This window comes from Merops nubicus, unplaced genomic scaffold (genome assembly GCF_000691845.1).
Source record: "Merops nubicus isolate BGI_N331 unplaced genomic scaffold, ASM69184v1 scaffold11019, whole genome shotgun sequence".
In the NCBI taxonomy this organism is placed as follows: Eukaryota; Metazoa; Chordata; class Aves; order Coraciiformes; family Meropidae; genus Merops; species Merops nubicus.
The window spans coordinates 43,026-54,889 of NW_008630206.1; the positions used below are offsets into that span (position 1 = coordinate 43,026).

Below are 11,864 nucleotides of genomic sequence, written 5' to 3' on the forward strand. Positions count from 1 at the left end.
GGACGCCGTGGGGAGAGCTGAACTCCCCCCAAGCTGAGGGTGAAGAAGACAGTGCTGTTTGGTTCCCAGCATACCTGGGCCTCAGGAGTGAAAATTAACTGGGTGAGACTAACTCTTTCTATATAAAACATACCCAGATTCAACTATTTAGAATACTAATCCCTTTATTTGGTAAATTTGATCAGACATATGAATATGTTTGCTGCATGATTAAATCCAATATAAATAAGAAAATGAAATAGTGCTTTCAAACCATTTTGCATATACACATATGTATTTAGCCAACTAGCATTTGTTAATAACTCATTTAAGAATTTAAATAGTGACAGATTTTGTAAATTTTGACAGCTTTAACTAGCTAGCACCCCACACAATCAAGTGAGGCGTGCAGTCAGCAGCACAAACAAGAGACAAAGAAGTATGCAAGCCAAGACTAATGGAAGCAGCAGGAGCAAGGCCAGGCCCCTGTGCTAGCTAGAGACCAATTCTACTGCACAAAGTTTTACAGTCATTATCTGTACATCCAAAGGGAATGAAGTTAATGCACTGTGAGCTGAGCTCTGTCTGTGCAGGAACTGCCTGTCTGATACCTGCATGCACTGAGAAACAGTGCAGCTCTGCATGCCTGTCTTCTACTATCTGCTATCCGTCTGCTCTGCCCATTCTACCATTTGCTACAGAAAGATTTAGAAAAGAATCGACTTGCCCACAAACTCTACTCGTGCCCTAATTATTAAATATAAAATATATTAATAGCATAAATATTTCAATGTTTGTTCCGTAGTTATAAAATTCCTGGTACTTTTCCCTGTCTTCCTGCTTCTTCCACCTCCCGTTCAAATCAGCTCCAATCAAATTTAAAGTGGGAAATACTGCTCTGCTGCATATGGGAGAATATTCATACATTCTTATTTCCATAAAAATTTCATTTAGTTTTGCAGGCAGAAGGAGCTTTTCCTGACTTTCCACATCAAACCTTAATGCCTATTCACCACAAGATAAGAAAATGTTATTACACCATAACTAGCTCGAGCGCCAACATATACTTACCCTAACAGATACAATCTGAGCATTAGCAAAACAGGTTATTACCCTATTTATTAAAAATTTATGACGTGTCCACTCATGTACCAAACATAAATCATGAAAGAAAAGAACTGCAACAAAAAGGAAGAAGAATATAAAAATTCCAAGTTCTCGATCTCTCCTGTGTATTTTTTTGCTTGCTTTTCGATCACTTATTTAATTCAAGTCTAGACAGGAAATCACATGCTGAAATTATTCACACAAGTAGCAGCTAGGAATTTGATCCCCCAGCGAAGGCTACTAGGTTGATGCAAAGTCCCAAAATACACGAAAAATCGAGACGGATGAAATAATTAAGCTAACAGATTGCACAAAATTTGAGGATCTGCAATACTTTCTGCAAGGACAGGAAACATACTTCTTCCCTCTAAATTATGTTCTTTTCATTTGGCGTGAACATATGCCCACTGCCTCCCCCTAAATTTCTCTTATCTATTACTACGAAACTGAAACCAAAACAATTTTGTCAACCACAGGCAACACTGCTTCCTGGAACACCCTGAAGTCAAGCAGTGACACTGAAAATATCTCGGAAGCTGGCAGTACAGAGCCAAGACATGTAAATCTTTTTTAAAGGCAATCCTACCAAAAATAACAAGTGTTTTAATTTTATTTCCTCACAAATAGCACATCATATCATCACTGTACGAGAGGCAATGCGTTCTGAGTGGTCACTGCACTGGCTGGGGCAGCTAAAGTTCAATTCCTGATGAAAAAACCCAGTGGTGTGAAACACTGGGCAGGTTGGTTCTCTCTCCACTATCCCATTTTGTTCAACTTTCCTACCGTGTCTGAGGGATTTGACAACTCTTCATACAGGTCTTCTAATCTCAACTGAACCTCTAGACGTAAGTGAAGGAAAAGGAATCCTCTTTCCTACTGTGTCTGAGGGATTTGCCACCTTAACTCTTCATACAGGTCTTCTAATCTCAACTGAACCTCTAGACGTAAGTGAAGGAAAAGGAATCCTAGTATTAAAAGGAATTACACCTACAGAATCAGTTGGAACCTGACAACAGCAGGAACTAGGCACAGGCAGCCAAAAAAGGTTTGTTTTGATGCAACACAGCTGGTTTACTTTTCACATCTAGAGACCACAATCTCATAATATTTTCCGAGTCAAACACAAACACTGCTAAAACTGAAACATTTTAAGACAAAACACAAATACATAAACAAGGAAGAGGAAAAAGATAAGGCTACAAGCTGGGCTAAGCCTGGAACTAGGCTTCAAGGGAACATTTTCTTCATGTTTCCCTTCATGGAGACCCACATCCTAGTTCTACACTCTTCAGAACCATCTAAGCTTCTATTACTGTCTTCTACTCACTGCAAATTACCATGATGAATTAGCACCTCTCCTTCTTTTTTAGGTTAAGCACTACATAAAGCTCAACCATAAGTACCCCAGCACAGTTGTACATGACTCCCAGACAAATTGTCCTTTGAACTCCACGGGAGCACCACCATCCCCCAGCTGTCCAGCAATACCACACACACCCTTTGCCTTTAGTTTTTCTCCTCCCAAACACACAGAAGTGTAAAAACGTTAAGTAGTTGCTCCAGCGTTCAAAGACCAATTAATTAAAGGAGATAAGGCTATTTAAGTAAAGCTTAATGTTCTGCTTTTGCAGCCAGCAAGCATTAGCACCTCTAAACCAGGGGAGCAACAGAAGACTTTGGCCATGTGACAGACGCACACTCCTCTGTCTCTCCTCCCCTCTTTGGAAAATGGTTTCATGACCCAAAAAAACCCCAAATCACGACGCAGGGACTTACTTGGGTTGGAACGAGTACCGGAGGGTACGCCAGCTTGTGGTGTCTGTACATCCAGAAGGAGAAGAGCACAATCACTGCAATCCCCATGATAGGCACCAAGGAATACAGCAAGGTGTTGAAGAGAGGTGGCTTGGGTGTAACGGGGTTGGACGTTGCTGAAGGAAGAAGGACACAGCTTTGAAGAAACAAAAACCATCCAGCACTTTAAGTGTCTACCAACCCAATTTTCTAAAAATCCTTGGAGTCAGCACGACAGGCTGAAAATACTTGATTAAATATGAACAGATCTAATGTAAACAGACACATATTTAAAAGGGAGCATTTGGGAAAGCTTGATTTCTTCTTATTAAGAAATAACTTAGCTCCCCAGATTGACACTTCAGCACATCTAACTTTTTTGTGCTCCTCAGCCTATCTACAGCATCTAAGAGGTGTCTGTATTTTAAGAAGACTGCAAGAATGCATCACCTAATGAATGAAAAGCAAATCAATATAAAGGTCTAGTCTTGTTGTATACATTCCAAAGATGTCATTAATCAGCCAAAAATAATCTGCCAATGTTTCCATGCACTGTTGGGTTGCTGAAAGTAAAACAGTTCTCTAGCTGAAAAGCTTCCATATGAGCTCCAGAAAGGCTCTGGAGGAGCCATGCTCCCAAGGCAGCTGGTGGAGGGGCAGCCACAGACCCCTGCACCTAAAGAGGTTTCACCAGACTGAAGAAGAACGTCAACTATTGCCTCTTAGCAGTAGCACTGACAAAAAAGATAACAATAGCTCTTGGGTCAACGAAGGCTATTTTAATTTCATAGAAAATGTTATTTAATTTCATAAACAACTTCCTCTAATTATTTGGTGCACAAGACATTTGCCGTTTTCAGCTCAGTTATTAACATTATTTGGTTTTCCAACAAAGATTAGATTTTTGACTGGAAGAAGATATGCACGAGTAATCAAATAACCTCTTAGTGATTGTTTTTTAAAACAATTACTGGTTAAGTCTGGCTATGTGTTTTTCTTTGTAACCTGGGAGGAAATTCTTTCCCCCTTTTTAAAGGTTACTGTGTCAATTTACAGAGAAACTCAGAGGTCCAATTAGTCTAAAGAAAGAGGGGAGCATTGTTTCAGGAAGAGGAGTGTTCCTAGGCGGGTGCAGGCACAGACCGGTGATCCGGTGATGTGGCTTTTAGCCCCGTGATTTACAGACACTTACAGAAGCTTAACTACACAATTAAGGTAACATTTGACAGTAACTTCTGTATCTTAAAACAGCCAATTACTTCAGATTATCCTTCTTGCCCTCAGAAAAGAGCTGAAGTACCTTTTATCAATTTAAATTACTTCTAGCAGAGAGACCTTTCGAAATTGAAGAAAGGAACTGGCAATTTTGCAGGCTCTTTATGTGAACGCACACAGTGCTCTATCACCCGGGAATCAGAAACCTGCTGGCAGGAAGAAATGACCACAATATTTTGAAAAGCCTTATCTCCTGAAGGTGCACAATACCAGGTCTTTCTAAACTCTGCTAAGCAGGTCCTTCATAAGCGTGTCAGACCGACTTACGTTGTGTGACCTCCATTTCTGGAAAATAGAAAAAGCGTTCATTGCACATGTTGCCTTCACAGCAACAGAAAAACACTTCAGGGCTGTCCTTCTTCTCTATGCAATCATTCCTGTAAGGATAAGAATAAAATATTAATCCTTTGTTTGGTTTTTGTTCAAGAGAAAAACACATGCTCATATTTAAAATTTCAAGTGAACGTCATTAAATCATCCACATTAACATGCTACCTAAAGAAGAGTTCAATCTGAACAAGCAAATGCAAATGTGATTTTATATTGCAACAAAATATCACTAAAACTGAAACAGCACGATTTTGCTACTTTTAAGATAAAGAAAACCACCAACAGGATATTGAAGAATGGTTCATGATCTAGATTTAAGCAGGGCAAACAAATGATCCAGTGGCTGATGTTTAACCATTAACTCACTGCACAGGGTTGCACAGGTTGGAGATAAGTGGAAAGGAGCATTTTTATATTTTATTTTTAGATAAAAGAGGTAAAATTTCAACAATTTCTCCTGCTTATATTGTGCTCAGGGACAAGGCTGACTTCACTCAACGAGTTAACTGCAGGACAGGACTTCTAGTAACAAATAAGCTGACACTACTCAAGTCAGGAAAGAGGAATAACTATCATGCAGAAGGTGACAGCAGAAAACAGAAAAATTCAAACATCCTGCAGAAGTAGTTGAGGATTTTAGATACAACTGAGGATTGTCCGAGAAGTTTTGGGTTCATCTTCAAAAATTAGGGTTATTTTATTGAACTAGCTATGGCAATTATACTGCACTGTAGCTTCCATAAAACATTTATTCTTTGATGGTTTTAATCTGCTGTTGTTTGGAGCTCATCATACCGTAACTCCCTGTTTAATAAATCACTCCTCACTCCCAGAGATAAGATTGTTTCATGAATATTTCAGACAAACACAGCAGCCTGCATTCTGATGGCAAGTTAGTTAATGAGGTCTTAGAGCCAGACAAATTTTTTGCTCAGTTTTCAACCATTTCCTTACCACCTTCCCTGCATTTTATTCCTTCTTCCCATTTTTCTTTGCTCAAGGGAGAATTTAACATCCTTTTCTTTTTTTAAGACTGTTCAAAGAGGTGGAAGTAGTGAACTACAGAACCCAGCTCTATTTACAAATTGAAAAGTTCTACTTCCATCCTAGCAGTCTAAACGTTTAGCAGAAATAAACCAAGTTCAGAAACTGTAAACGTCCCCACTTCTGCAAAGCTACAACTACAAGCAGATTAAAAAAATATTAAAAAAAAAAAAACTTCCTATCCTAACTTAGTTACTAGACATTAGCAGTCAGAAATATTTTTTTTTTAAACTGTCCTTTGCCTTCCAGCATAGCTGAATTTCAATCAAGCTTGCAGATGCTTTGCTACTTCAGAGGAACAGGTAAATCAGAACCTACTGCTCAACTCTGCCTTCAGCTGTCATTAAAGGAGAAAAAATCCTCGTGTGTCAGGCAAGTTCATGTGGGAGAAATGACTATAATCAGTTCTACTCATTCAACATATAAACACAAACAGGAAAATTTTTACAATATTGCTAAAAAGAATCTATAAATACATTTTAATGAGGACCTAGTACACACTTAATTGTCTGGAATTAAGAAAATAACTGTTTAATCAAATGAAACTTAGTACAGTACTTAAGAAATGATATTACATTTCTTAAAAAGAAAGTCATGACCTTTACTCAACCAGTAGCTAACAAACCCCAAGTCCTGCTGTTACTGCTCATGGGTACTTGCTAGACCATCTGTTATTAAAAAAAAGAGACTGGAATTTTAGACTATTTGATGTCTCTTTGAGGTGAGCTTTTTAATAAATGTAGACATATTTTGCCAATTTAAAGAGCAGGCACCAAGTACTGACTTCCCTACTCCAAAGACTTGAGAATAAAGTAAACTCCAGAATTCTGCATTCTGGTTTCAAAGACTATTTGCATTTGTAAGTCACTAAAATCTACTACTTATGGCCTAAAAAAGAATAAATTAAACATCTGTTTTTTTAATATAGAGAGTAAGTAAATAGCATTTAAACCACGCTATTCTGCAAACAAAACAAAGTAGACAGACGGGTAAAACAGTTCAAAATTACGAAGAAATGTATAAATTTGCCAGAAACTCACTCACCTGTCATAACAATTGATGTCATCGAGCCAGCAGCCTTGCTTCACGATTTCAATGGACCCAGAGATGTTCTTCCAGGTGGCGAAGCAGTGTCGCCTCTTGTCCTTGTCCCCGTAGCACGGCTCGATCCCGCTGCGGTTCGTCTTGTCCTTCTCCCAGTTAGCGTTGTAGTAGATGCACTCCTGTGTTTCTGATCTGCCAAGGATGGCACCTTTTAGGAATGAAAAGCAAAGCACAATTAAAAGGCATTCTGAAGGATGAGACGTATGGACAGTTAAAGCCAAGATACACTAAAATATCACAAACTGCTTGCTTCAATACGCCCTCTCCTCTCCCTTTTTTTTTTCATAAATAAAGAAAATATTTGAAGTCCACCAGCCTAAGCGTTGAAACAATACAAAGACATTTTATTAAGTCAAAGAATGACTTGGATAACATCAAGATTTGAAGAAAAAGAACGTTATGACAATATTTTTTCCCTGAACAGCAATAGCAGGGAAAATGACAAATACCAAACAAAAAAGATGTAGTTACAGTATCAACCAAACCAGTTTTAGCTAGTAGAAGTTACTAAAAGGTGTTTCTGTCTCTTACCTAGTTACACGTGCCAAAAAAACACAACCAACCAACAGTCAGTAGGTCTTACAAGCCTAAATGTAACTCAAAAATTCCAGTTTAAACCATCAACATCTTCTCCCCTGGCTTTCATCTGTGGTGTAGCTTCTTACCACAAGGCACTGAAGTAGAAGACACTCTATGCTAAAATAGCGTCTTTTGTGTCATTCTCATTTCCCAAGTGAGCAACTGGCACCGAGACTACGGGTGTGAGGCAGAGGTCCCTAATCTCCATGGACAGCGCTGGTTTCTTGCTGCATGGTGCCACCCAGTCAATCAGCTGCACCACAGAAGACATTAGATCTTTGTCACAGCTCTAGAGCAGAGTGCTCCTGCCCTTGGAAGGCCCAGGATCCCACCTCCCCTTCCCCCAGGATGCACCCAGCAAAGGCACTGGGTGGCTGACCTGCACGCTTCAGGGAACAAAGCCAAGCAGTGTCCACTAACCATGCTGGTGACCACAAAGGACCTCCAGGCTTCCTAACCTAACCTAGCAGCATGTGACGTTTTGTTGGGTGTTTTTTGTCATCCCAGCATTCTCCAAAATAAAAGTTTCTGTCCTTTTGAATTTAATTTTATCTTTTAAATTACAAATGTAATTGGTTCGTTTGATGCCTACTGACAACCTACAGCAAAACTCAGAGAATATTAAGACTGAGGAACCTCAAAGTGGAGCTGATTTCATAGTTATAAAGTGACATGAAGCACCAAGCTGGTTACTGCAAAGGTAAAGGGTTGTTAGGATGCAAAACTGTTAACAAAAATCCTGGAAGGGAGGAATAACTGGCTTTTGCTTCCATTTTGATCTTGTCAAACACTGCCAAGAGTGCATCCTTAACCTCCATGCAAGCATCATCATTTAACATGTATTAAACCCATGGAAAAATAGAGAGAGGTGAAAGAGCCAGAGGACTCCCTTCAGCACCAAGGAAGGGTCAGGAGGATGACAAAAGCACATTTACTCTGCCTGTGCACCCATCTGCTATTTTCCAGAGGTACAGCAGACATCATGCTGAAGATCAGATGTAGACAGGAAAGGTCATCCATGGCAGCCATGTCACGTGTATTTATTCGTATCACTGATCACCTCCTTTATTCACACATATTCACAGTAATTTTGATACATCAGCTACTGCCTTGTAGCCATACCCATAATTCTCATTCACCCACACGAGGGTGGACCAGAGAGAGCAGCTAAAACCCTGACTTCTTTTGTGGGGTGAAATCCTTGGCACTCAGGCACTCCACACAACAACGTGGCAGGAGGTGGGGGGTTCACGGACCAAAAAAGTTGCACGCCTCAGGGGGAAGGGAATTATTTCAAACTGAGAATTGCTGCAGCCCTCCTGAAGCACAGCATGGGCTGGCAGAGCCACGCCGGGCATCCCACGTTACCACCTTCAGAAACTTTTGACTTTGAAGCATTCCCAAAATAGGCAGAGGATGCTGCTCACTTGGGCTTTTTGGGCAAGAGCCTGGATGTTCAATGGGCGAAGCACGCTCGCCAGCTGGTAACCCTGTGAGATGCAGCATGCTAACTATTATATTCTTTGTGCTGCGATGGCCTGACCTTTACAACTCCCAGCCACGGCAAGAAACAGATGAGGCAACAGATTGAACAATTTGGTTCTGTCAGTGCAATAAAGCAGAAGTCCTGGATTTCTCTCATACGTGCCATTCCTTCTCCTCTGCTGCCAAGCCCAGCTTTGAAGGACCATAGACAAGCTGAATTTGATGAAATTCTGAAAATACAGTAAAGCTAACTTTGTGCAAATATTCTCCTTGTACATGTCTTCTCTGCAGTCAGGTCTCCTTAGCCGGGAATGCTCTGGAACAGCTCAGCCCATCCAACTGGGGGGCCGCGACTTCGGATCTGACTGGAGCATCTACCTACAACACCTTCTCTAGGGGCTGAGTGGGCACCTGCAGGAGGTCTGGCCAGGCTACACTGATGCATGGACATACCAAGGCAATCTTGGATTGATCCTCTGCAGCAGGAAAGCGAGACCCTGGTGGAAGCAAGGGAAGAAGAGGAGGGGAACCACACAGAGAAGGAAGCCCTAAGCCCACCGCCCAAAGGAAGCATCTGCTTAGAAACAGCCCTGCCACCCCCTCCCACAGGGACCAACCTCACAGAGGAGAAGGGCACCTGGCATTTACAACAAAAGCAAATTTATTGGTGTCCCAGTTCGGGTGTCGTATGAAACTTCTACATTTGTTTTGAGTGGAGACAAATTTTTTTCACATGAAATTGTCAGGTCCTTAGGAGATGAATTACTGAAGCTCAAATGGCAAAATACTGCTGTCAAAAGAAGCTGTGAGGAAAGCACCAGGAGTATCCTATGGACTGAACTTAAAGTCTGAAAGCTTCCAAAAGGAAAACATACTAAAAAAAAAAAAGCAAAGAATGTTCAAGTCTGTAACAACAGAGTCTGGATTCAGCATGTTAACACAGATCACATTTAATATCTGCTGTTATCATACAGCAGTTAGTGTGCTGCTGGATCTCTCCACATTTGTGCTCACCCACAACAGCTGCAGTAAGAAAAGAAACCCAACATTTGGCAGTGAACTTCTGAACTGCCGTTACCACAGGATATGCTGTCACTGTTAGCAGCACAGAGAGCAATTTTATTAGGGTGCACTTGGGCAGTCTGGAAACCCTCACCTGAGCAGGAACTGGAAGGGCTGGCTACCATTTTTTTCCAAGCATGGATGCTTGAGGAAAAAAAACCAAACAAACAAAAACTACCCAGGTTTTTGATTTTAAAAGGGCAAACAATGAAATAGATTCTAAGGAGGACTATGCTAAGAGTCCTAATTGCAACGTGATTCATGAATCTCATGATGTTCAACAAGGCCAAGTGCGAGGTCCTGCACCTGGGTAGGGGCAATCCTCATTGTCAACACAGGCTGGGACATGATGTGATGGAGAGCAGCCCTGCAGAGAGGGACTTGGGGGGACTGGTGGACAAAAAGCTGGATATGAGCCAACAGTGCACACTCACAGCCCAGAAGCCCATCGAGTCCTGGGCTGCACCAAAAGCACTGTGTCCAGCAGATGGAGAGAGGGGATTCTGCCCCTCTGCTCTGCACTGCTGCCCCTCTGGCACTAATATCCCCAAACATATAAGGAATAGAGCAGTTTACTAGCATAAACCACTCCAGCAGAATGGCCCAAAGCACCACAGGGGCTGGACATTCATGCGTTACTGGCCAGCACAGCTCATTCACTGAAAGATCTGAACTGTAACACGGTGCTCTACAGGAACAGAAAGGAACAGAAAACATAGATTAAACAGAAATAGCCCCTGAAAAAAACCTTCAGTTACTGTACAGGCATCTTTCCAAGCACTTGTCCATATACATTACTCTATTTGTTTCCACTGTAATCTCATACACAGTTTCTAGACCCACACACAGATCTAAGAGTAGACTACAAATAGATACCCAAAAGGTCCAGCTTTGATGCTTCCGCAGGCAGGAAGCAGGTTTTTATCATTCTCTATTTTTTCTGGTAACACCCAGGGGACTGTTTCTCAATGGAAAAGCAAAGACCTTATTTTCAACCCAATAAAGCAAACTGAGTTACCACAGAAAAGGGCTACTGTGACCTCCTGATACACACCAGTGTGTCACAAAACATATCTGGTTATCTTTAGGCAAGTGTAAGTCCTGCTGCCATTGTTCTCAATGCTCGTAGGTCAAGCAAGGACTGCACTTCACATAAATTAAACCAAAGTACGTTCATTAAATCCAACCAGAACAGCAATTAACCTCAGCAACACAAGAATCAAGATAAACAAGACAGCAGAGTAACACATCCCCTGAACTGCTGTTACTTACACCTGAAGTTGAGCACTGCCTCACACACAAGATGTGTATCTTTCCAGACTAGGATTCCTCATTATCAGTCTCCTTTTCAGCACCTTCCACCAAGCCTGCATTGTAGGTCAACGAAAAGGTCACTGGGGAAGAAGGGAGAAACCCAGCCCAAACCACTCAAAGATTCCCTGAAATGCCACCACCATGCTACGCCTCTGCCCTGAAGTCTGATAGATTTAGTATCTCCTAAGAGGCTAAAAAGTTAAAAACCTAAAGATCCATCTGATGTTTTAAAAGGCTTGTTTCTTTTCCTAAAATAATATTTAAAAATACAAAAATAAGTGAGTGTGCAATTCAGCATGGGTCCTACAGCAAACGTGGAAGTTTGAGTGCAGCTTTTTGTAGCACAATAGCTATACTAAACTTCAGCTCTCCAGGAATATAACATGATTGGAAGCTTCTGTGGAAGTATCACAAAACCAGTATTTGCTTAGATATTTTGTGAGATAATTTGAAAGTATTTCAATTTTTTTTTTACAATTCTCACCTTGCCAAAATGGAAAACTTGCACAGATGAGCCTGCTGCAGAAGCATGAAATTCTTTAACTGAGATGAACATGTCTGAAGAAGAGCTTTCCAGAAGAAGAATCCAGTGGTGAAAACCTTACAAATGACCTGCCTAATGGCATTAGAGTCTTAAGAGCACGGGTTCCTAAATATAAACTGGGGAGGATGGTGTCATCAACACCAGTGTGCCCAGCAGGAGTAGGGCAGTGATCATGCTCCTGGACTCGGCCCTGGGGAGGCCACAGCTTGAGTCCTGGGGTCAGTTATGACACCACAGTAGAAGA

The 11,864-nt window shown here is 41.2% G+C and overlaps 1 protein-coding gene across 2 annotated transcripts in view; it reads right to left on the reverse strand.

Moving 5' to 3' along the window:
* ACVR2A (activin A receptor, type IIA) overlaps positions 1-11,864 on the reverse strand; it is a 63,843-nt gene that overhangs the window by 22,372 nt on the left and 29,607 nt on the right. The window contains exons 2-4 of one of the 2 annotated variants that reach the window (XM_008947193.1): positions 6,577-6,784; positions 4,426-4,535; positions 2,866-3,020 (exon numbers count right to left, since the gene is read on the reverse strand). In XM_008947193.1, coding sequence (XP_008945441.1) covers positions 2,866-3,020; positions 4,426-4,535; positions 6,577-6,784 — 473 coding nt within the window. Of the gene's footprint in view, positions 1-2,865; positions 3,021-4,425; positions 4,536-6,576; positions 6,785-11,864 lie in introns of those variants that run through there. The other variant, XM_008947194.1, reaches the window with a different exon arrangement.